The sequence below is a fragment of the Corvus cornix genome, chromosome 1 (genome assembly GCF_000738735.6).
Source record: "Corvus cornix cornix isolate S_Up_H32 chromosome 1, ASM73873v5, whole genome shotgun sequence".
NCBI classification, from domain to species: Eukaryota; Metazoa; Chordata; class Aves; order Passeriformes; family Corvidae; genus Corvus; species Corvus cornix.
In genome coordinates this window covers 20,774,496-20,799,096 of record NC_046332.1, presented here as the reverse complement: position 1 = coordinate 20,799,096, position 24,601 = coordinate 20,774,496, and the positions used below count along the sequence as shown (strand labels likewise).

At 35.6% G+C, this 24,601-nt stretch overlaps 1 protein-coding gene across 44 annotated transcripts in view; it reads right to left on the bottom strand.

The window, feature by feature from the left end:
- Positions 1–24,601, bottom strand: part of LOC104687181 (ABI family member 3 binding protein) — a 140,620-nt gene that overhangs the window by 79,808 nt on the left and 36,211 nt on the right. For 39 of the 44 annotated variants that reach the window (XM_039557964.1, XM_039558054.1, XM_039558030.1 and 36 more), the window contains exons 5-12: positions 19,361–19,542; positions 16,311–16,372; positions 11,272–11,323; positions 10,845–10,907; positions 9,723–9,818; positions 9,323–9,400; positions 3,700–3,780; positions 2,336–2,410 (exon numbers count right to left, since the gene is read on the bottom strand). In XM_039557964.1, coding sequence (XP_039413898.1) covers positions 2,336–2,410; positions 3,700–3,780; positions 9,323–9,400; positions 9,723–9,818; positions 10,845–10,907; positions 11,272–11,323; positions 16,311–16,372; positions 19,361–19,542 — 689 coding nt within the window. The remainder of the gene's footprint in view (positions 1–2,335; positions 2,411–3,699; positions 3,781–9,322; positions 9,401–9,722; positions 9,819–10,844; positions 10,908–11,271; positions 11,324–16,310; positions 16,373–19,360; positions 19,543–24,601) is intronic. The other 5 variants (XM_039558073.1, XM_039558112.1, XM_039558133.1 and 2 more) reach the window with 3 other exon arrangements.

Genomic DNA, 24,601 nt, shown 5'->3' with positions numbered 1-24,601 from the left:
CCATAAACTGGTCACTATTACATTATGTATAACAGTTTTTAAAGGAGTTGCAATGGGAAAATGTAAGAAAAGAGTAGTACAATGAAATCAGTGAAATAATTGTGAAAGTTAGTAAACAACACCTACTATCTGTTATCTGTAATGAGGATTATTACCAAGACCTTCTGGTTTGTTCACTTTGAAGTATGGATAACCTGAGGTGTACTTTAATGAAAATGGAGTCAAGATGGAATTGGGCATTCTTACCTAAAAGCCATCATGAACAAGCTTCCACCATGTGCAGGTTTTGCACTACTGTCCTGCTACAGATCCTACCCAACAGTGTGTACTGGTCAGTAACCATTTTACTTTCTGTTAAAAGCCTCATTCAAATAATTAGGTGTAGTGTTCATTTCTAGTATAGGCAATATGAATACATGCCAAAAAGTGAACAGCCTTTTTTTCATACATTAGATCTGCTTTCCCATTTACTTTCAATCCATCTTTTCACATTAACAATTTGGATCTCAGGTGACTATCCTGATATAGTTGGACTCAGCAGCTGGATCAGATGATCATTGCAATGCAAATCATTCCCTTGCAAATGGAACCATTCTATTCTATATTTATAGAGAAGAAAATACTCCCAACAAAATACATACGATTCACAGCTTTTGGCACAAGCCTCCATTGATCCATTTACATCCAGTAAGAACTATAAGGGATCTCCCAAAGGCATCAGAACATTGAAGGCATGTTAAGAAAGCTATCTTTCCAGAAACATTTGAATTCAAAATATACTGACCACACACGAAGTTTACAAAACAAAGGAGAGATCTCCCTCTAGCACAATCAAGATAGAAAAATAAAGAAGAACATTCTTCAGGGGAACTAGGGCAGAATACAAGTCAGGCGCAGCTGAACTTCATAAATTAAATTTTGCTTGCTTTGCTGATTTTATGACAGCAGGTGATCAAGGCATGCAGAGGCACAGTGCAGAGAAATCTCCTCTGTATAACCACCCCCTGACTCTCACAGAATATCTTTGACTTCAGCAGTGACTTCATGGGGAGCACAGATGCTCCAGCTGACCCAATGACTTGACCTAGCCTCACATAATGAAATCCCACTTTTGCCAAGTGAAACTATTCAGAGAGAATGCAAGACATGAGAACAAAACCAGAATAAATACTAGAATGAAATACTTATTTTTTCCTCAAGTGTTGCTATTATTCCACCTTTACCACTGAGACTAACACAGGATTTTTTTTCAGAAAGAAAGAATATTTCACATCCCTAATAATTTCCAGTTTTTCAGCTACATTTATAGCAAATAGGTTCTTAAATCATCATGTCTCTCTCTTTCCAATGCTGCCTCTAACTGGATTTAACCAAATGTCTTTCACTACAGTGAAAACAAATGTCTCTCCCCATCCCCTCAAACACATCTGGAGAAGAGCTGTCAAAAAAATCTATCAAATTAAGAAGAAATTGTGAAGATTATTTTAATGTACTTGAGAATCTTCTTCAAATATGCATTTCATTAACTAAGAGGTGTTCCTGGAAGTTATTTTAAAATTTGGCAGACTACATTAAGCAAAAGTATGCTGTCTAAATAAGCCAGCACTACTCTATGATAACTTCCTGACTAATGCTTAACAAAATATAAATGAACCTGATTCAAGGGCCCTCCAGGTAACTAGAGTAATAGCTGTTAATACAGAAAGCAGCAACAAGCAATAGTTTTGGTAGAATGAGCTATTTATGACTAACACAAACCCAGAGAAAATACAGGCCTGTTATGAAATCAGAGGTCTTGGGAAAGGGAGACACAGGGTACGACGTAGAGGAGAGGAGGCACGAGATGGTAAGAGATGGGGTCTAGGCTTGGCACTGGACACCACCTGCCACAAACAGCTCAACAATGTCATTTGCAAAAACTGCACACTTGGAGCTGGACAAAATTGAGTTTAGAGTAACAAAAAGGACACAGAAATAATACCTAACATACACAAATGGCACCCTATGGGGTGAATTTACATCTGAGATGTCTGCCAGCAGAAGAGAGTAAGAAAGAAGGGAGGAGGAAGAAACCATCCACACAAACATCATATTCTTCCCACTCCACTTGCTCATAACTTGCTGACACATCCCCACTCATCACCAACACAAGCATCAAAGCATTAGCTTAGGGCCCAGTTGTGTAATGAAAGGGTGTACAAAGCACCACAAAAAAGGTAGAATATAAGGAGTTTGTGTGTTACTGTTTCAGTTATATTATTTCTCTTATTGGGACAAGTTTTGTGAAGACAATTTTTCACTAAAGTTTACTCATATTTACAAAGAAAGTAATTACCAAGTTCTGTCAATGGACTTTTTGGAGCATCAGGGATTCTGGATCCAGAAGGAAGTAACTGTATTTCATTAGAAGCTATGATAAAAAAATAACCAAAATTTTACTTGATTAAGAATACTACAGGGCACAACATATATTTATATTTGGCTTATGGACCACTCACTGCTGAAAACAATGATATTTAATCAAAAAGAAAAAGTAGCTCCAACTTAGAAAAAAACCCACACATAAATTGTCACGTAAAAAGGTATGCATTCTTTTTTCCCTAGCTGTTAAACAAAGATCTCTAAATCATGGGAATCTGACAGTGAACATCTATCAGTAACTATGAGCAGCTAGTTTAAAATTAATCAATGATCCATCTTGATTAATTTTCATATTTCAATCTTTGAAACATAGCAGAACCAAGGAAAGTTGAGTATGGTTAAAAAAACCTGATTAAAAGTTAAAATGAAATAGATTGACTGATGGTTTAGCTTCAGTAAATTCCGGAAATCTGCTGTCAAATGCAAATGAAAAAAGAAAAAAGTGAGAGTGAGATATTAATGTGCATAAATAGGATTGTATAAAATACATTTCTTGAGAAGCATTGGTAGTCCTCTTCATGGGAAGATCTGCATTTTAGTCTGCAAACATTTCTGGTCCTTCCCTTTATCATACATATCCTGTATGCAGGCTGGCTCTGCTTTAGAAAAATCCAAGCAATGTTTTAAAAAAAATAGAATTAAATACAAACTCAAGTTTAGATTTGTCTTCATAATTTTGCATGGCTCAGGGAAGAAAGTACAAGCAATAAAATCAACATTAGAGAATTTAGAATTCTGAATACCAGAACTAAATAGGTGTTACACCAAATCACAAAACTAACCATACAACGCTGAGACAAAAGATGAAAAAAATCAGTAGAACTTCTCTTTCCTTCAAGGCAAATAAAATTATATCACATCACATGCAATATAAAATTGTTCTTATTCATATCTGTTGGTTACCTAAATGAACCTGTAATCAGAAGAGAATCAAGGAGGTAATTATTTCAATTCTATCACGGAGATCAGTTTTACAGAGAGAAATTTTATGTTATGTCAACCATGCACATCACATAGACAGAAAGCATTAATTTGAAAAATCGAATTGAATCATGCAGACAAATCTGTGAAAGCCACAGTTCATCCAGAGCTAGGTGCATCCTTCTTTACAATTCATTCCAGCATTAGTCACGGCAACCACAAAAGGAACCAGAATATTTTAATCAGGACTTCCTTTGGAGCCAACACAAAGAGGATGCAGCAAGAAGTAGAAAAATTCTGCTGGAGATAGAAAAGCACTTAATGTAGAAAGAATGTAAAAAGAGAAAAATTAGTTACCGAGTATGGTTTGAGTTTGCACCAGTTTGGGTTTAGGTGTTGATTTAAATTCTTCAGGTTCATGTGTTTTCTCAGCCTGAGCTAGAAGAAAGAAGCTTAATGTAATTTAAAATCCCTCTGAACTTTTCTTTATCTACTGCCCAAAGCCTGCTGATTTTCTTATCACCATTTCATCATGTCACATGATTAGAATGATTTCTACAGCAGCTCAACTCCATCATGATTAGTATTTACTTTTGTTTTCAGATGTGAAATCTATATGATGTTTTGGATTTATTTTGCTGCAGTTTTATATTATAAAAGAAAATACAAGTCATGAAGAGCAAAGTTAAGGTCAGAAACTCACACTGTACTTCTGTTACAACCTCTTAAATTCATTATGTAAAATTGTGTAAAATGCATTTTACACAAGATCCATTACATCACAAAGTGCATTTACAAGTATTTTCCCTGTTACTCTGAATGGTTTTTAATCCTTCTAATATAAAAATTTTCAGGAACATAAAAAATACTCACCTGTAATACCTCAGCTCTTTCATTTTTCTAGTAATTATAGAATAGATTTTGATTTCCATTCATTCTTCTAATTCTGTATTTTCAGAGTAATACATGGGCAGTTTATTAAAAAGCCATTAAATGTATCTAAACTTAATTGCTGGCCATATTTTAATATACGACCGTATAACTATCCTCTGCCATCTGTTTCACGTAACAATTAATGCCAGCGATAAGTAAGTCAAGGTCACTTCTTTCCTCTGCTTCTTGCTGGAGACCCCAGAGGTGTTTATACAGAATTGATCATCTAAGATTGTAAAATGACAAAGCTTATGCATACGGAACACAGAATGGTAAGGTCTCAGCCTTGAATGTCACAAGAGCATTAATTCCCTCCACAGAGCAAACTGCACAGTATTTAGCACACGTTGCTATTTGGAAGAGATCGTTAATATTGGTGGTTGGCATCAATATAGCACTAAGTTTTAATATTAATTTAATAAAAGATCACTTTCTTTTTGAGACGCAATAGAAGAGAGTTTGGTTTTTCCTGCATGCTCTCCAAGCTTTTTCCACAATCTACTGAACATGCTTCAAGCAAGAACTGATCATGGAGGTTTATAAGCTTCTTCTTTCATTTAGTGGAAAAAAGGATGCTGTTTCCCACATTCTAAATAGTGGGATTTAGATGCTATTACAGTTACAACAATTACACTATTTTCTAGTTTGGAGTATGGTGCTTTCAGTGCCACACGTTCTTGAATCTCTACAGATGCTGCCTTGTTAGGGTTCAATTCAGCTTGTAAATCAGTTACAGTGCTGTTACTGTCAGTGCAAGGAGGATTTCATTGTCCAGAGAAGGTTGAGCAATTTCTCCCTATGAAACTTGCGGGAGAAAATTCAGTCATAAGAAACACTGAGGCAACAACTATCAAACCTGTACCTCAGAAGCACTTCAAAAGCTAATATTTCTTATTTGTGAGGTGCAATAATGAAAAAAACCCCCAAACAATTCCACACCAAATGCAAATACAGAATTCATGATGTTTGGATTTTTTTTTAAAAGGTCAGAGGGTTTATACTCAAATGAAATGTGCCTTGTCAGCTAAATTAGCTGAGCAAGCTGAATAAGATAAAGCATGCCTAGAACTGGAACAAAAGAAACCAAGCTCTCAGTTTTGCACGAAATATTGTAGGGATGACATGAAACTGAGGCAGACATTTTTGTTAAAAAAAGATACAGGAAGAAGAAAGTTTAGGCTCTGAAAGCTAAATTAGAGAAAAGAGAAATGCCTCTGACTATTCCAGGGTACCAGGTAAATTAGGCCTATTGTAGTGGTTCAAGGCTACAAAGTAGAGCATTAACACAGCCAAGTTACTTTACTATCCCCACGTGGAACACAGCAAGAATGCACTCAGACAACATTTCTTAAACTATGGTTCCTCTAATTTCCCTTGACCTTCTTTTCATCTACAACTGGAATTAAGATATTCTGATGAAAACATTAATCTCATTCCTGATATACCATGTGAGCACAAGGGGAACACTTCAGGGGCCGGAAGGAGGACAGAAGGAAGAGAACTTGGGCGACATGGCTACAAAGGAGTTATTTCAACTGAACATTAACCCTAGCTAATGAATTCAGAGCCAGCACTTTTCACACTTTTCTTTTCAAGTCTATTCTGTATTTCACTAATCTAATTCACTAAATTGTAGTATAACCCCTTACATAAAGAAATAACTAGCTTCTTTTTTCTTTTTTCTTTTTTTTTTTTTTAAAGCAACTAGTGCTTTCATGTCTCAGACTAATGTGCTCATATTTCTAAGTGTTGGTGGGCTCTAATTTCCCTGTGAAATTAACAGAAAGACCCATTTAGAGGAGAAAAAGTTGTAGCGGTAGTCTGAGGTATATTAGACAACAATTCAAAGATTGAGGAAAGCAGTACAGATTTGTGTTGTTGTGTCAAGACTAAATTAATCCTGAGTGGAAAATACTGTAACAAGCCTGGCAAAAACAAAGAATGAAAGAGTTTACTAACAAGTCTTTCCATGGAAATGCATGCCAAGGGAGGGAAGGATTGAAATTAAGAAAATGATGGGATGCCTGGTGGACAAATACATGAACAAAAGTTACTAAACTGTGTCACATCCCAAACCACACCCTTTGGTAAAGAGCCAGTGGAATACTAGGGCAGCCCAGCTCACAGAGCCTTTCAGATAGACTGCTTGCTGAAATACTTGGAGCTCCTTTCTTCTCTTCTAGCATGGCTGATGACACAATAGCTGCTGCAGCACAGAGCTTCTTTTAAATCAATGTTCTGTTGCCAGTCTGGCACTAGTCCTTAAACCTTCCCCAGCAAATAATTATTATGTGTTACTCAAAGAATCCAGTATGATTTTTCAAATAGCAACGTCTGAATGAAATACAGTGAAGTAGATCCTATTGCTAAGCTCAATTAATTATGCCTATATATTAAACTGTCTCCTAAATGCAACCCTTGCAAAAGGTTGGTGCTGAGATCTCTCACTTAAGTTACTCATAAAAGTCTGGCTAAAATCCTTAAGTATTCAAGTTATTTTTCCATATGCCATAGCAAGACAGAATTACACTAAAAGAATATTTTCCTTCTAAAGGATTCACTTTCACTTCCCTGTTTCCTGACTTCCTTTTTTTTTCTCTGAAAGACTGCAACCATAATGGATACATTTTTTAATGTAAATAGAGTGACATACTCTTACTTTAACATGAGGCACTGGTGCTGAGATCAACAAATATCTGAAAGGAATGGTCACCACCTTTTTTTTTTTTTTTTTTTAAAGAAACAGAAGCAAAACCACAAAGGATGCTTGAAATGGAAAATGAAAATTATTCTAAATATTTCAGTAACTATTGGTGTGACAGCAATGTGTTTAGTTGTAAAACATTGTTACTTAATTGTTACAAGGAAAGACAGTACTTGCCAAGTATTACCAGTATAATGAAACACTATCCCAACTTCATAAAAATACAATTCTGTGTTATGTCTAGACATGGTTAGAAATTCTACATGCTGGTACATAAATATAATTACAGAGCACAAAGGAAAGGAAATGGAATGAACCAGCGCTCTCCTCCTCAGGTGCCACATTTCACACTCTTTACCTGACTGACCAATACATTCTGTCACAAGTAATGATACATTTTGATTGGATGAATCCAAGCTTGAGGGTTAGGATTTGAGGACATGGATTCTGATGGATAAACAACCATTTAAATTTATTCAGTTCTCACTTTCACAAAAATGGCAAAGTTCTAGAAAATATACTTGTAGATTGCCAGTTCTTAAACAGCAGTTACTTAAACAAGGAAAATAATCTAGCAACATAGCCACAAAATTTAATTCCACAAGAGACCTTGAACTATAAGAGAAAACAAACCAATCAAACAACCTAAAAAGACTGCTTATGGCTTTCTAAAAAGCATCCACACATTTTCAATGCAACCTTTGATAATAAATTCTTGTGAAGAAGCATCATTTTTTTTCCTCTTAATATTTAGGATGAACAGAAAAGAGCTATCCATCTGAAGGTTTTGCAGAAAGGAATGGATGGTTTAAAGTAGAATTTGGTAAATACAGTTATCTATTGAGTAGAAAATAAAATTCTTCAAACATTTTCCCAGGAAAAAAAATAAAAAAGATGGAGCAGTTAGTCTGAAAGGTTGTTGTCAACGATTACATGATTTTGCTGCATTTTTTTGCCCCACACATTTTTAATTCCCTATGTAGTCATTGGGAGGGTTTTTTATTCTGTTTTTTTTTTTAAGACTAAGATGGTGTGATGAAGTTAAGCATAGCGTTTTTTATATATTTAAGGACTAAAATAAACACGGTCATATTTAGGGGCAGTATCTGCATGAATTCTGTGATGTCAAAGAAATCAAGTGCTACTCCACTTCATCCAGCCAGGAAAGACTTGATAGATAGGATAGAGTAATGCCAGCAAGATCACATAAGATGTCTAAACCAAACCAAAGCAAACCTTTGGTCATTTTTCCCTCAAATTCCTTTTTAATTTTAAATTCTTGCCACAGTTCAAGCATCCCTTCTTCTTTTCAGCAAAGAAGTTGGCAGAAGCCAGCTATTGTCTCTTGTGACAGCAGAATCAAGACTTCAGACTCAGTTGTAGGATTAGAGCCAGACTACAGAAAATGAAGATAGGCATATGCCTTCTTAAACAATTCTGAAATGTGGGTCAATAAAGTGGGTGAAATGTTAATCTTCATCATTTGACTCTGAACAATTCAGCTCTTTCCAATCCTTTTCCCCACCCATACTAAAAATGTTAAAATATAGGACTGTACTTGTCATACGAATTCATAAAGTAGTCTGTCTGTGTTACACTAATTTGCCTCCTAAGCAAATGGAGGCAGTAAATCTTGCAGTATTTAAAATTTCACTTTACATTTTTGAACAGTCAAAAGTAGCATCTTACTACACCCTTTTAAATAAGTGGTATTTTTTCAGCCCTGAATAGATGACAAAAAACTTCAATCTTCCAAATATGCGAGTTAATATATATTTCACAGACACATAGCCTAGGATCAAATGTTATATTCCTTTCCCATGTATTTACATTAATAGGACCAGTAAGTCCACAGGGAGAATGTGGTTAAGATTAATATGTTCAGACCTGAACTGAAATGGAACATTGTGATGTCATCCTCTGCACCCCCAAAATAGAACTTTTCACTGTTCCGTCTAAACCTCATGCATCCATTTCAAACAATCATGTTCTTATCCTTAATTTTCTTCTTCATATATTTCATTAAAGTCAGAATCTAAAGGTGCATCACAAAAAAACTCATTTTGCCTTTTTTCACAATTTCAAGGCACCCATCACCCCACAAAGATATGGTTCTAATTCTTAGTTTTATAAACTTAACAGTTATATCACCTGAAACTTTCCTCCAAAATTAGATTGAGATTCTTATCCACATTACCACTCCTTGCCAGTTCGGCCACTATCCTCCTGTTTTCCAACCACTATTTTAACTGTAGATTAAGCAGCACAAAGATGGGTTTAATTTTAGTTTATATATTTGGCAAAGATATTCCACAGAGTTTCTAAAAACAGAATTTTCATTACCTGGAAGGGACTGTGGGGAGATTTCTTGAACTTCTGGTGTTTTGGATTCAGCAGGCCATACTCCAGTTTCATTCTTAGCTAAAAGAACAGACATTAGAGAGTAATTACAAAGATGTATCTGCTCTCTTTTACCACAGATTTATTTCTGTCCCACTTTAGTTTGACTTAGTAAGCCAACATGGATAAATGTGGAAAGCTGAGTACCTTTAGGACCCAACGAACTTCCACTGCACAATCACTACAAGCTGTGTTAAACACACGAATTTTTGGTTTTGTTCTGTTCATTAAAAGACACTTCAAAAATAAAATTTACAGCAAGGATTTAATGACTTATGAATCATTATTTTCACAGTGCAAAATGGTTTTCAGTGTTTTTCGTTTGCCTAGCATTTCTGCTTACCCAGTTTTTTCCTGGATGCTTGAGGTATGTCATCTATTGTCAGGAGAGGAGGAAGTTTCTGCTGACTTTCGTTGAGACCTGGAACAATGAGGTGCACTACAGAGAAAGACGTGTGCCATTAATTCCAGAAGAGATGAAAACACACAGTCTGCTCTCTGAGAAATGTAAGCAACTACTACTGAACTACTGTCAGTTTAGTCTGAGTATCTGGGAAATGAGTTTGCTCTAGCCCGTAATTATTGCTCCCATTTGGTGCTCTTTCCCCTTTACACCACTCCTTCTATTACCACCATTTCATGACTCATCAGAGTTGAAAACCATTCAATACTGGAACACTGCAGCATCACAGATACTGGGACATGCTGTCTGGTGGGCCAAGCAGGCTCAACACCAGATGGTGTGTGTTTGATTCGTATCAATACACTGAGACTCACACAAAGAAAACTTAAGCCCAAGTTAGGCAGTCATAGAAAATATTTACATATATAAAGGACTAAGCAATAAATTCAGGAATAAATTGGTCACAAGGTGCATGATGCAGTGAGCCTTTCATGGCTATTTCAGGCTGACCAGTAGTTCACCACACTGAGCACTATCTGACAGACTTTCTCCCATTTTTATGTTCTAAGCCAATATTGTGTATTCTTATAGATCAAATGAACATAAAGCATGAAACTGAATGGCTTGGAGGGAAACAGTAATGCCCTGAGATCTAACAACAAATTCTAATTGCAAGATTTCTGTAGTTTAATATGTCAGGTTTGTGACTGTAGATGGGATGCTACTGTGCTACCTTAAAAGCCCAGTAAGAAAAATCCCTCATCTCAACAAGATCTTTGCCATAGAACCTCACTTGAAGTGCGAAAGAACTCCTTGCCTAAAACAGTGACAGTGTCTTCTGTTAAATCCAGTGACGATAAGATGATTCTGTTTCGCTTAAGCTACAACACTCTTGAACCACCTGTGCCACCATAAAATATAAAAAATACTGTCTGAACCAGCTGCAAAATACTCTTTGATATACAAGGAAAAACTATTAAGATCAAGAAAATTAAAAGCATTTGCACAATTTGAAGTTTCAACCACGGGTAAAGAAAAACAGTAAAAATATCTTCTAATCACCTAATATTGCTCCTGGGAGAGAAGAACTATCTGGTGCTTTTGACTGCGTCCGATTTTGAATGACTGTGGAGACAACACAGGGAGATTAGAAGCTAATTTTAAAAACCTCAAAATAAGAAATAAAACCACACCAGAAACAAACCTCAGCATTCTAAAAATATTTCCTCAATATTTGCAGATGAGAACACCATCCTAATCTTTTCTGTATTTACATTCAGTTTAAGAGACTGCAAACTGTGTTTCTTCTATATCATCTCTTAATCGTACACCTTTTTCCCCTGGCATATCAATTTTGGTGAAACTGACATTCTATGCTTATGGTATTATAGGGCCAGCTGCAGGCCATCCCATTGCCCTGACACTCATTTTAATCTCAGATTACTCTTGCAGAGTATGAGAATAAACTTAAAAAAATTCAAAAACTTACTTTGTTTGATTATTGTGACAGGGACCAACTTCTTATTATCACTGAATATAATCTGAAAAAAGAGAAAAAAAGATAAAAGTAGTGCCTTGGGATAACTGCCATAATAGTAATTGAACTGAATAATAAAAATAGAGGGTTCTAATCCAATACCACGCCTGTCCCAAGTTAACACTGGATATGGCTCTGGCCCTGGTCCCTGATGGTTATGCTATTGCTTCAGTTCCCACGGGCTAGTGCGGTAATATTGCATTTTGATCTCTTTCTCTCAGCTTGAGATGTTTTGCTTAATAAAAACACAGTATTTGACATCTTAGGAAGCCCCAGTTCTTTTTTCTCTTAAGGATCTTCGGAGCACTCACTGGGGATTAGTCCAGAATGCTAAGAAAAGCTGACATTTAACTACAGCAAAACATCTGAAACATATGCAATTACAATTTGGTCACAGGATAGAAATATATTCTCAGGGATACTATATTTAGAACATAGACTATTCCAGAACCAGGTGCACATTTGTAAACCAGCAGCACTCTTGGGTGCGTAGCCTGATTAAAGTAGATTAACTCAGAGTAATTTTGTTTAGTGGGATTGTTTCTAAAGCACAAGTGGTCAGCCACTCACATGCTTCTTATATTTTTATGCTAAATACTTGGACTGTTCTGCTGTTCACTTCTCTTTGACCCAGATTACTTCTTGCCTGAAAGTGAATATTCCATTATATTAATACCACAAAAAAAAAAAAAAAAGGAACACATGAATGGACCCCACAGTTATTAAAGCAAGAAAACAGCTGATACCAAAAATGAGAATTAGGAACAAATTCTGAATGCTTAATAATACAATCAAGTGATGAGAGAAGGTAGACTGTAATGCTAGCAATATAAAAATGCTAAATACATTAAAGGAGGATTTTTTTTAGTTATATCTGAATTACAAGAAAGAAAATAACTCTGACAATCACCTTCCATGCTAAATATATTCTGCTCTAATCAGAATCAGGTAATGTTAATTTTGCACTTTATGACATCTGGTCTACTTCACGTGAAAGAACATTTGCATGAAAAGTCAGCATTTGATGACAACGTGCCAATCATTTACCTAAGGATAGGTATTTTTGTTCTATTCTAAATACTTCTGAAAAGCTTTAAAAACAATGGATGGGTACACCTTAAACACATACCAAAGTTTAAAAAGCTGGAAGGCCAATCTCCACTAGTAAGATGGACATTTCCTTGGGGAAATGGATGGAGGCTACTTATTCTACTAAAGCCATTACTGTCTGCTACCTAATAACAGTTTTGCATTGGTGTGAACATGGTCTTAAACTAAGTGAAGGTTTCAATCATTGTCATTATATGAGGATAGAAAAAAATCTTCCTTCTTTATTTTTTCTTTATTGTTAGCAAGTTTTACATTTCCATTTTGTCTTCTGGTGAAAGAATTATGTTATAGATGATCTGCTTTTAAAGTAGCCCTCTTGTTCCTGTGACTAACAAACAGGATGGAACACATTTATTAGAAGAAGGTGTTCATTTTATTGTATTTCTCATCAGAAGCTTTACAATCAATAAGCAGCTCTGAAGCTGTAGTGAGCAATTGTGTAACCTCTACTGCAGAACTTCTAATCATAATTATTATCAACCTTTTTATTAGTAAACAATTCTTATATTGACAAGAGCATCCTTTCTTTGTTGAATAATGGATGGCTACAATGATAGCAACATAAAAACGCCAAATACATTTAAATACATAAAAAATTTAGTTTTTCAACCAAGAATGAATAATTGACATGAAATCCATGTTCCCCAGCTGCTATAATTAGACTGCTCACCTTCACATATCTGTAACAGCTGCAGTTGAAATCTACCCATATTGTCAAAGCTTTCTTCTCAGTTTCCAAAATGTGACTACTTTAGATATTCCTAGGCCTAGTGAAATTTACTACTTGTACAAACTATTTTGGAAACATCAGCCCATTGTCTGTAGGAATGGCGCTATCAACCATATTTTTCAGAGAGAGAATATAAGCATATAGGTATTAGGAACATTAGTTATTAAAACAATTGTTGCCATCATGAAAGAAGATGGCAAATAAGTTATTCCGTATCTTCAGAGGAAAATCAGGGATGTAAATTATACCATAGATCAGGAATCTTAACTTGTGACCATATACCTACAGCACATTGCTTACAGGATTGCAAATCTCAAGCATTCTGTGAAACAGCACATGGCAACATTGCTTTAAGAGACCCTTGTTTGTCCTTCCTTCCTTCCCTTCCTTCCCTTCCTTCCCTTCTTTCTCTGTTATATTCTGACACTTCAAAAAGCCAAAACTAACTGGCATGCATGTAAGAGACTCCTCAAGGAAGGATCATGGTCAGTCTGGATTGAATAGGTTTTGGAAGAGCAGGAATGTTTTACTCTAGAGTTTAACAAGTAGTAGAAGCTAACAATCCTCTTTGGCTGGAAAAATTGGGGAGGACCCCACCTTCCAGGCTGACATTATGAAATTAGAGGAACTTAACCAGACAGAAGAGGAAATAAATTTCTAATGCATTTTCTCTGCTCTCCCACTACCCATTGTTTATGAAGGGAAGAAGAATGACCATCCCTAGAGCACTTCTTTTCTTCCACACTCTCATTAGTTGCTGCTCACACAGCCCCAGGAGCTTAGACAAACTTAAAGGATGAAACTGCCAAAAGAAACACAAGATGATACGTGACCAATGTTGAAAGGTCAAATGACTAGATGGGCTGGTAACATTGTTTTAATAAACAGCCTTTAAAAATGTCCTTACAGAGAAGAGTTAGGACCATGTTGATATGAGTCAGTTGTGTCTTTGGAGCAAAATACAGCATAAACAAACTTGGCCTAAATAACGCTCATTCTCGCTTTGCGTCGATGATCTGATTGCGCCACTGAAACATACCCCACCTAGCGCTGTGGAAACTGAAAGAACAATGGGAACTATCTGCTTTTTGGCTTTTTGCACCACTGAAGTGAGAATGATAAGAGAATTTTTAGAATAATCTATGGAATGCTTTCATGATATTTCTGTGGAGGGTGATAAAGCAGTACTGCTCTGGAGCTAAGCCCTGTGAAGATCACAAAAAAGACTAGATGTTGGCTCTAGTCCTCCTTTCATACTTGTGCTGTGCAAATATTTGCAAAACTGTTTTCACTCACTTTCTCAGAACTTCTCCCACATAAATAGAATCCCTACTTCCACAGAAGCAGCGTAACAGTCAGGGTTCTGGCACAGAGTGTTTGCTGAGAAGAGCAAAGGAACTCAGCTTGCACTCCATATCCCAGGATGAATTACCTGATCTTGGGCAGTCCTGTGTAACTTTAAAGACATTTATGGGACCAAGGCAAAGAACAGTAAAGTTGGCTTCATCAACATAATGAGATGAGCACCCTCCTGGATATCTAACCAACTGGATTCATATTACTCACAAATAAAGCATTTTCTCTTGAATGCAAGGCATAATTATCTTTCCTATAACCTAGGCATTATACTGATCTAACTCTATATATGATGCAATAATTGAAGTATTACTGCCCTAAATGAATGGAAATGGCCTCAAGTTGCACTGGGGAGGTTCAGATCAGATATTAGGAAAACCCATTTTCACAGAAAGGGGTGTCAAGCATTTGAAATCACTGCCTAGGGAAGTGGTGGAGTCATCATGCCTGGAAGTGTCAAAAGAAGTGTAGATATGGCACTTGAGGACATGATTTGATGACAAACATGGTGGTGGTGCTGGGTTAGCAGCTGGACTGGAGGAACTTAAAGGTCTTTTCCAATCTTAATGATTCTATGATTCTACGCATACCTAATTATTCATAGAAGAAAATTTATTTCATGAATTATGGTTTGATTCCTGAAGGAATTCAAGGTCTGATAATTACAGACCATTTATAATATTCTGAAATATGAAAAACAAACAATGAGAAACCATACATTACCATTTCCTACCATGAAAACACTTGGAAAATCTGAGACAGAAGAGAATTGTGAAGAATGGGTTATTCTCTTGTAATAATTGACACTCATGAGTTAACCCTTTAAAATCTCTAAAGTAAGAAGAATTTCTACAATTTTTCTTGGGAAGTTATCCTATAGTCTACCACAGGGATAGTAACTTAAAAAGAAGCAGAACAAAAAAAATCCTCCAGAATATTAGATGCTGAAACTTGCACTTTGATGAAAAAACAAGAAAAGGAAATACAAAGAAACCAATTTAATCTCATACTAGAACTGGTAATGCTTAGAAGTTATGACTAAAATGTCTATTTTTCACTGTATTAAAACTCACTAGCTGGTTCAGTCTAGAGAGCCTTCATTTCTGCTTCAGCTCGTGGAAGAAAAAAGTATCTGTGTACATGAATCCAAAATCAAATGAAATCCATCCATGCTTGTTTGTGTTTATGAAAAAAAGTCAGGCGAGGTAAAAAAAAATTAATTATCTATTTATAAAAATCATCAATTTTTTGACAAAACGGTAAAAATTCTACCATCACATAAAAGAATTTAATGGACAGCCTAGCAAACTTGATTAAATTGCCCTTTCTGGTGTCCTCTGGTTCTGCAAACACTTGCCTCATATATGGGAACTCTCAGTGAATTCAATGGGATGACTAATTTAGAAGACCTGAGTATATACAAAATGACTCTATAAAATCATACCACCAAGTTATCCCAAGGTCAACTGATCACCACAAATATCACAGGTTAACAAACCTGACTACTACAAAGGAATAAGGCAATTTTAAGTTTGGAATCTACACATGGAAACCATCAAATTCATCTTTGATAGATTGGAACAAGTGTATGTAATCATCTTAGTTGCAGTTCTCAGTTATTTTGTCCATCCACACATTTAAACATTTTTCCATACAGTGCATTTAACAGATTGTTTTCTATATTGGCAATTTGTGGCCTTGATAATGTCTTTCTCACTTTAGTGAAACAGAGAATAAAAAATTTGATCATATTAAATACAAATCAGGTATTAAAAAAAGAGACTGCTTTGCATACCTGTGTTTGGGAATTGGGTACCAACTTGTACATATTCTGGAGTTGCCCATTTACTTTTTTACCTGTTTTGACAGAAAGATAAATAAATACACATAATTATTTTTTTGTTTTGTCCAAAGCAAAGCAAACCAAGTTTATTCACCTTTTTTTTTTTGGCAGCTAGGAAAGTTAGGAGGCTTAATTCAAAGCCTGTATAAAAACACATCATGGAAAAACGTTTTTGTCCTGTGTCTTCAGATCCATTAACAGATGCAGATGCATGGCCTTCTCTTCACATTTTGACAGCAAGGAAATGAAATGTACTCTTCTTGTTTTGTTTATGGTTTTGTTTATTTCAATCTATGAACAAAGTAACCCACAGATTTAAACTCCAAATTTTTTCTCTTAGGTTTTCCTCTGAGTTTCTAAGTAGTAGAAATTTCTTGTGATGTAGCTGCTAAGTAAGTCAAGAAACGGTTCTGTTCAGCACCTATTTGATTCTAGCATGATGCTTCAAACTTTCTCTGTATCTTCCACCTATCTACACTTTTCTGCTGCCTTTGCAACGATGGGTGTGCAAACAAGAGTCAAGTTACATGTTATCATATTTTTTCAAATTCCATCCAAAACAGATGAGAAGTAGAAAAATAATTTCAACGCTAAAAAATATCAATTGAGATACATTTCATTTGGGAAAAAATCTTTCAAAGTGCTTGATTCTTCTAAGGAACAGGACTTACTGTTGGCCTAAATTCAATGGAAAACTAAGTTTCACAGAAGTTTCACACTGACTTCATGACAAAATCATGGTAAGATGGTCAGAAATAAGCTACTTTCATCTCTTCTGACAAAAATCAGTTAAATAAATGCTGAACATTTGCCATGCCTTTCATGTGTTCTCAAATCATGAATTAAAAGCAGATTCTCCTCCCAGCCCCTCCCAACATGTTTAGTATATAACAAAAATTTGGCCTGTGGATTCAGCAAATCCAGGAACATTCAAAAGAACTTTCAGTTTCTAGTAATTTATATATTCTTCAGTGGGAAAAAGAACATTTATGGTGAAGGATGTTTGGTTTCTGTTGAGATGCTTCCCCTATATGGGAAGAAATTGAGTTGATACAAGACAGGAAATTAGAACAGAAAAGAAGTGTCTGCTTGTGTTGATTGATAAACTATATAGGCACCTGGTTATACATTTATTATAAATATACACTCTCTGTTTACCCCCCACATTTTCTGTATCTACCTGCTATATACTAAAAATATGAAAGGCTTGAATCTGAAAGTGCTGACAGTTTTCTGATTAGAAGATACTTTATCAATAGACCAGAATGCAGACGTGCAGGGTAGTCACAAGCTCCCTGGATTTAGTTGTTGCAGCAACGTTCACTGAATACACAAGTCTACAGTCTAGACAAAAGAAATCTTATGTAAATAGAATATGAACTCTTACAAGAAAGAATCTTTCAACCAAAGTCAGTGGGTCTCCACAAACTTACAAGAATGATGCTCCTGGCCTATTAGAAATGTAAAATGTCTGTAAGAAACACCATTTAGAAACATATTACATACAAAGAAAAAATTTATTGATGTTTGTGGATGTTTTTATCAGTCTTGAACACATTAACAAACTACTAACATTTTGCACTCTTCATTCCCTCTTATTCTAAGTGCTGAACTCTATTTCAGCACTTGCTCTAAAGATGACTTTAAGATGTTTGAAATGTAATAAAAATCAGCCCCTGGGTAATACATCTTTAAGGCTGTGAAGCAGAGCTTTTTGTGAATCAGGTATGGGAAAAGGTTACCACCATTATCCTCTTTAAGCTCATGGTATAGCAGTGGCATTATTCTGGACTGCTAAAACAGCTCTATGGACACTGGGCAGGTGCTTCTAAGTTACAGCTTTGTACTTTATAATGAAGGCCAGCAAAGCTCTTTATTAGGGAGTATGAAGGTTTTTTCAGTGTTACAAGCCACCATACTGCTCTCCTCCCTTTTACACAAGTATATTAAGCTCTGTAACTCACCTACAAGCTGAAACAGAAGGCCAAATTAAATTTCAACTTAAAATCTCAGAGGAATAAGGCTCTCTAATGAGAATTCCCATTCTTTATGTTTTGAATCAAGCTAAAAACAGTAATCATAGGAGTTTGCAGCATCTTCTGACCATCATGTTCAGAAATATCTTCATGCAAATGTTTGAGGAAAACAAAACAAATTGGATAATCTCTGTTAAGTCCTCTCTTCCTTCCATTAAAAGGAGGAAAACTCTGCTGATGCTTATTTCCTCTACAGGTATGAGTGATTCTTTCAGCAGTACATGTTTTTACAAGGGTTAATTTGACCTCACTTTTCCTGCATTGTCTTGGGACTTTAGAGAGGAACCTTACAATATGACTGAGAGACAGACAGATGTAATACACTGCCTCCATGAAAACACAAACAAAAGCATACACAACACTGCATGCTTCAGACATAATCCTTATAATACCTTGATTGAAAATAAGCTTCAAATTCAACTTTTGAGTGGAGTCATAAAGGGCCCATTGAGGTAGGACAGGCCCTGTCTAGCTTGAAGACCAGCTTCAATGTAAATCCAGTTATAAAAGGAGATTCCAACAACTCCAATAATTTCCATCACTCATATTAGTTGACAGAAGAAAGTAAATGGATTAGGTGGACGATGGTTGATGCATTAGTTCATTAGTTGATCATCTTATTATTCATGGCCTAAGGTAAAAGCTTAGAATCCAGTCAGAAGTAAAAATTTACATACTCAACCCTTAGCGTGTATCTGTACTAAACACCATTAGAGTCCTACCAACCTGCATCAGATCCTCTATTTGCAATGACAAGAGAACAACTTTCGGAAGAGTAGATGGCAGGTTTTCAAAAACAAAATATTTCTAGTTTCAGAAATTCCTAAAATAATTTTTTAGGAGCATAATGGATGGCATTTAAACAATAAAAACCTGATCAACAGCTTACTCTAAGTAATACCATAATAGAGGAAAAAATACAGTCAAAATCAGCAGCTATTTGATTAATTATTGTCAAATACTTACTGGAGAGAACTGTCTTATGATTCAAAGTCTTGCTCCAAATACTATCCTCTACATTGTCTTTAACTCCAAATTCATAAGGTGTGTTTGGCTTCAGATTGTCAATCACTGTCTCTGTAGCTGGGCAGAGCTGAAACACCCATTTCTTGTCTTTACCTTTTTCTCTGTAGCGAACTGTATAGAACCTGCTCGGGGAAAAAAATAGATCTACACAAAGGAACTCATGATAACCATTTTTGTGAGGAAATAATAGTAACAACAATAATAATAATAATAATGTTATATTGTTCTTGTTCTTTCTGCCTCTTTATGGTCACCAAATATCAAAAAGCCAGCATTTATTCCACATATATGTACCCCATCATTAGGAGTATCATTCAAAGAGCAAAAGGACATTCACAAACACCCGTGTGTGAGGTTCTACCCACAAAGTGCAAGCTCATTTTCCAAGCAGTTCCTGTGATTCCGACATATGCCAGAACTAGTCAATTGAATCATAAGTCTGCTAGTCAAGAAGCCTCAACTGATTTCTCAAAATCTTCCATTTGCATCCAGTGAAAGGTGTTCCCATCAAACCTAGTCCAAAAGCTTTCTCCAGGGAAGACCAGTAACAGTCATTGTTTGTATAACACATTCCTCATTCAGAAATCCCATTAAGTATTGCCCACACTTCAAACAAAAAAAAAAACCCAAGACATTACTTTCAGCAGTTTAAATCAATAATGTGATGAATACTAACAGATTATGAAATCAAAAACATTTCTACAGAAATTGCCCAATTCTGTCAAGGAGCACCACCCTGAAAAAGTATGACTGCAATGCTAACCAATCAAAAACAAGGCAGTGGAAATGGTGAGAGCTTCAACACAAGAACTCCCCTGCTGACTGTAGTCTCATTTTCAATATATGTGCTGAATCACTCCAGAATGGAGTGGAGGTTTCTGTTTTTGGAAAAGCAAATCTCAGAGAGATTTGGCAACTTTTTAATCCAAGTATTACTGAAAATTGTTACACATAAATAATTCATATCCATTGTCCATATCTATCTCACATTTACATCATCTGAAAATGGATTAATTCAGTCCAATTGTATTTTGCCACACTTAAATAGAACAACTTAAAGCTTGCAAATCAAGGTTGTGAGATTTATTACAGGTATTATATAGACAAACATATAGAGACAAAGGAAGACAACTTAAAAAAACCCAAACCAACCAAAAAAAGGTTCTTAAACAACTGAAAAGGCTTCATAAGTCCATTCTAAAACGACTTAGTGGACCAAATCTAATACAGTGAATGTATAAAGTTGCTTTTGCCAAAGTTACAGAAGAGCACTTTCAGAAGCTTACATGAAACCTGACTGTTGAGTACACAGAAATTCCTACCTCATTACTAAAACACAACCTAAGATAAGGCAAGCGTCACTCATGGAAAATGTTTCCATACATAATGGTTCACTTTGTTTACATAGTTTATCTTATAACTGTCAAATTTGTTTTCTTGGCACCGAAAAGATAGATTCTCCTGGTTTAGTTGCTACAATTCCATTCATTTGGGTACTTCACCAGGTTACAAAATCAGTATTTATGTTGGCTCAAATAACTTCATTAACTGTACTACTTTGAAAAGGAAAGGAAAAAAAACCAGGAATTAAAAAGAAAGACAAGTAGTGAATATCCTCTCTTGGTTCCAGGACTACCAAGGAATAATCTGGCTCCTTACTTCTGTGGGCTGTGATCTGATCAAATGTCAAATAATAGACCTAACTCTCAGTCAAACTGACAAAGAACATTTCAGAAAATCAATTATTGGCAACATTAAAAGAAGGAAAATTTCTTCTACTTTATCCTCTTAATCCATTTGTGTGTAGTCACATAGAAATTAACCAACAGGAAAAGCTTACTTGAACTCCCTGTCACTGACTTGCAAAAAATGTAACTTTAATAAACAAATTCAATCTTCAACACAAATTCCTCTTACTGGGCCCCATACAGTCTTTTGGGACGGGATTTGGAATAAGTATAGATATCAAATGTGAATTTAAGTGGAAATAGTCACCTTCTTCCCTTGCCTGAAAGAGGAATTTTCATTTGTTTTCATCTTCATCCTTACCTTTTCCTACTTGTTTTAGTCCAATAGGATAGAAATAAAGTGATTGTATGTGATGGAAAAAAGAGTAAACTGAATCAGTTCAGTTATTGAACAATCTGAAAGAACACCTGCATCAGAAATGAGGAGAAAAAAACCACTAAAAACTTGTTGATAATGAATAGACTTTTAAGTGGCTGTTCCCACTTGCTTCTAGCTGCGAAAATGTTCTACTTTTTAATGCTGGTTCCACACCTGAAATTTCCTTCACTCTAACATGAATTAAAATACCAAGAACACTTGCACAACAAACTCCCCCTCCATCTTTCACTTAAATTCAAGACTATTATAAAATCTGAAAAGAAGATTTTCATAATTGTGCCAAACTATGCCATTAGAAAGAGAAACACACAGCATAGAAGAAATGTGCTCTCAACTCCAAGGTTTCCAAGCCTATAAAAACTTCACCAAGGGTATAATTATTTCAGTGGAAACTTGCCATCGTGAGTACTAAAAACACTGACTGCGATGACAGAATTTCCTCAACCATTTCAATAAAAAGCAATAAAAATGAAGTTCCATTTAACAATTTGCAGGTCACAATAATTTGACTATTAAAAATATCTAAATATCTACATGTGCTTTTGGGTAAATGCAATCATTTGTTTATAGAGTAAAAATTCAGAAATGCCAAGTTTTGTCATCAAAGAACAACAACTCATTGTTAAACCAGACCAACAAACTGCCAAAAAAAATGCAATTTCTGTGTCTGCCTGAGAACACTGTAGCAATTGAATTTTGTTGTAATTTTAATTTCTCCCTTTTTCAAAACTTTCTTTCATCAAAAATATAATATCAAAAAGTCAACACATATAATTGAAGACGTGAGAAAGCAGTAAGATCCAGTCACCACTCACATCTATCAATCCCCTTGTGGCAGTGACATACCTGCACAAAATGAGTGCAGCTGGCTGAACTGGAAACACTCAGCAAAACATCTTCATAGATTCCCCCCAGAATGACAGAAGGCAGGCTGAAATAGAGCGCTGTCACATTCACATAGAAAGGAAAGCTACACTACATGTTTCTCAAATAAAACACTTCCCATTATCTCTGTGATGTAGGAACAGGAAAAACTGATTGCACACCACAGGGCCCTAACAGATAATATCCAAGTAATACACTGTGGAATAGTCCTAGGAATGCTATTCCCACCTGTGAATACTGGTTTGATGTTTCAGCAAGGACACGGCACACCCAGTTACACTTGATGAGAATTTATTTTAATCTAGATTCTCAGCAGGTATAAAGAGCTAACAATATTTAACTTAATTTAATATTTAATTTTGATTAATTATTTGTTATGTGTTTTGGTGGGGGAGATTTTATCAGAACAATGTTTATTGACATCTCTTGTATTTCTATCTACAACAAATGCTAATCAAATGATTTCAGGGCTCACTCTGTTTCTTTTCTATATAAAACACTAGAGCTCTTCTGTTAAACCCCATTAAAGTTAGTACCTCCCTCTCTCGCCCTAACAGGCACTCATTTGAAGATACCACTAATTAGGCCCCCCTGGGGACTGTAGAGAAATTTTACCTCCTCCCTTTTTACTAGACAGCTGAAAGGATAATAAACTGCAACAATTTAAAACAAAAGGTGTCATGGGCAGGTGAGGGGTATTGCTGCACTCAGAATTAAGTGCGGTAATAATGAGAAAAAGAAAGCAAAACCCACCGCAGCAGAGGAATAAAGAGCCCACATTCATCAAGACAGCCTCTCTCCACATGCATTTGGGCAACATCATCGAATGTTTAGTTGCTTTCTTGAAACTCTGTATCTTTTATGATATTTTGACTTTGCTTGCCTCCACATAAGATGTACACAAAATGTAATGGCAGAAATAAAATAAGTAAAACCAATTTCATCATTTAAAGGAAGCCACAAGGGCATGAGATTACTCCATAGGCCAACCGCTGTAGTGATTACTGTATCTGCAAAGTCAATGTACAAGACTCTCAGCCTGACACAGAAGGTTGTTTCTCTTCTATGTTCAGCTTACATAGTTTGTTTTTTTAAAACTCTACAATGCAAGGCAGTGCTCAGTTTAGAGACAGCCTTTTCTTTGCACAAGAAATCAAAATACAATGAGCACTTTAAAGAAGCAGCACACAGGGTTTTTGCTTTTGAGATTAAGCAAATCTTATTCACTGTTAAAAGAAGTAAAATTCTAGGATGGATAGGCAAGACATTAAGTTTTCATCTATCAGTGTGAATGATACTGTTTTGCCAAGAATTCTAGTGCCATTTTTCCATCTTTTAACCAAATCTCATTTCAGCCAGGTTCCCAGAACGTGCCCGCACAGTCAAATATTCAGACACAAACAATTAGATACTGGAAATCTTATAAGGCAGATGGTTTTATGAGATTTCAAGACTAGGTCAGTTTGTATAAATATCATGGGTTTATTTGGAACCGGGTCCCAACCAAAACTCCAAACAATTTAATCATGACTGTTTCAGTAACATGTAACACCAAACAAACAATTAAGCCTTGGAGATATACGAACATTCCAGCCCTGAGATTTCATGTCACCAGAGACAAAAGATTATGAAGCTCTTTTCTTTTTTGTTCATAGAAATCTAATGGGAATTTTTTAAAAGAGACCATTAGCCTACCAGATATTTATTTATTTATAGTTAGACTTCATTAAAAGCCCAGCATCCATCTAATGTTAGAAAGTAATACAAGAAATGGCTTGAACTATGATTTTTCAGACACTGAGTGTTGCGCAAGTTAACACATGAAGTTGATTATATTGTTTCCTTTTTTACTGCTAAGTTTACTTTAAAGTAAACACTGACATATATAAAAAATGGAAAGAATGACACCAGTGATGGTTACCGGTTAAGTTTGCAAAGCATTTTCTAATTTAGTTTTCACTTTTACATGATCACTAACATTCACTTCTTTTACTTAAAACTTTTAGTAGAATGACAGAAATGAAGAGTAAGAGGCTCTGAAGAGTGTGAGGCTGAACAGCAAAAAATCACTCCAGTTTAAACAAGCTATTAGCATATACTCCTGCAGCATCAACTCAAAAGCATCTCAAACCCAAGATGTGTATTTGCTGCTGTATGTTTTCCTTTAAG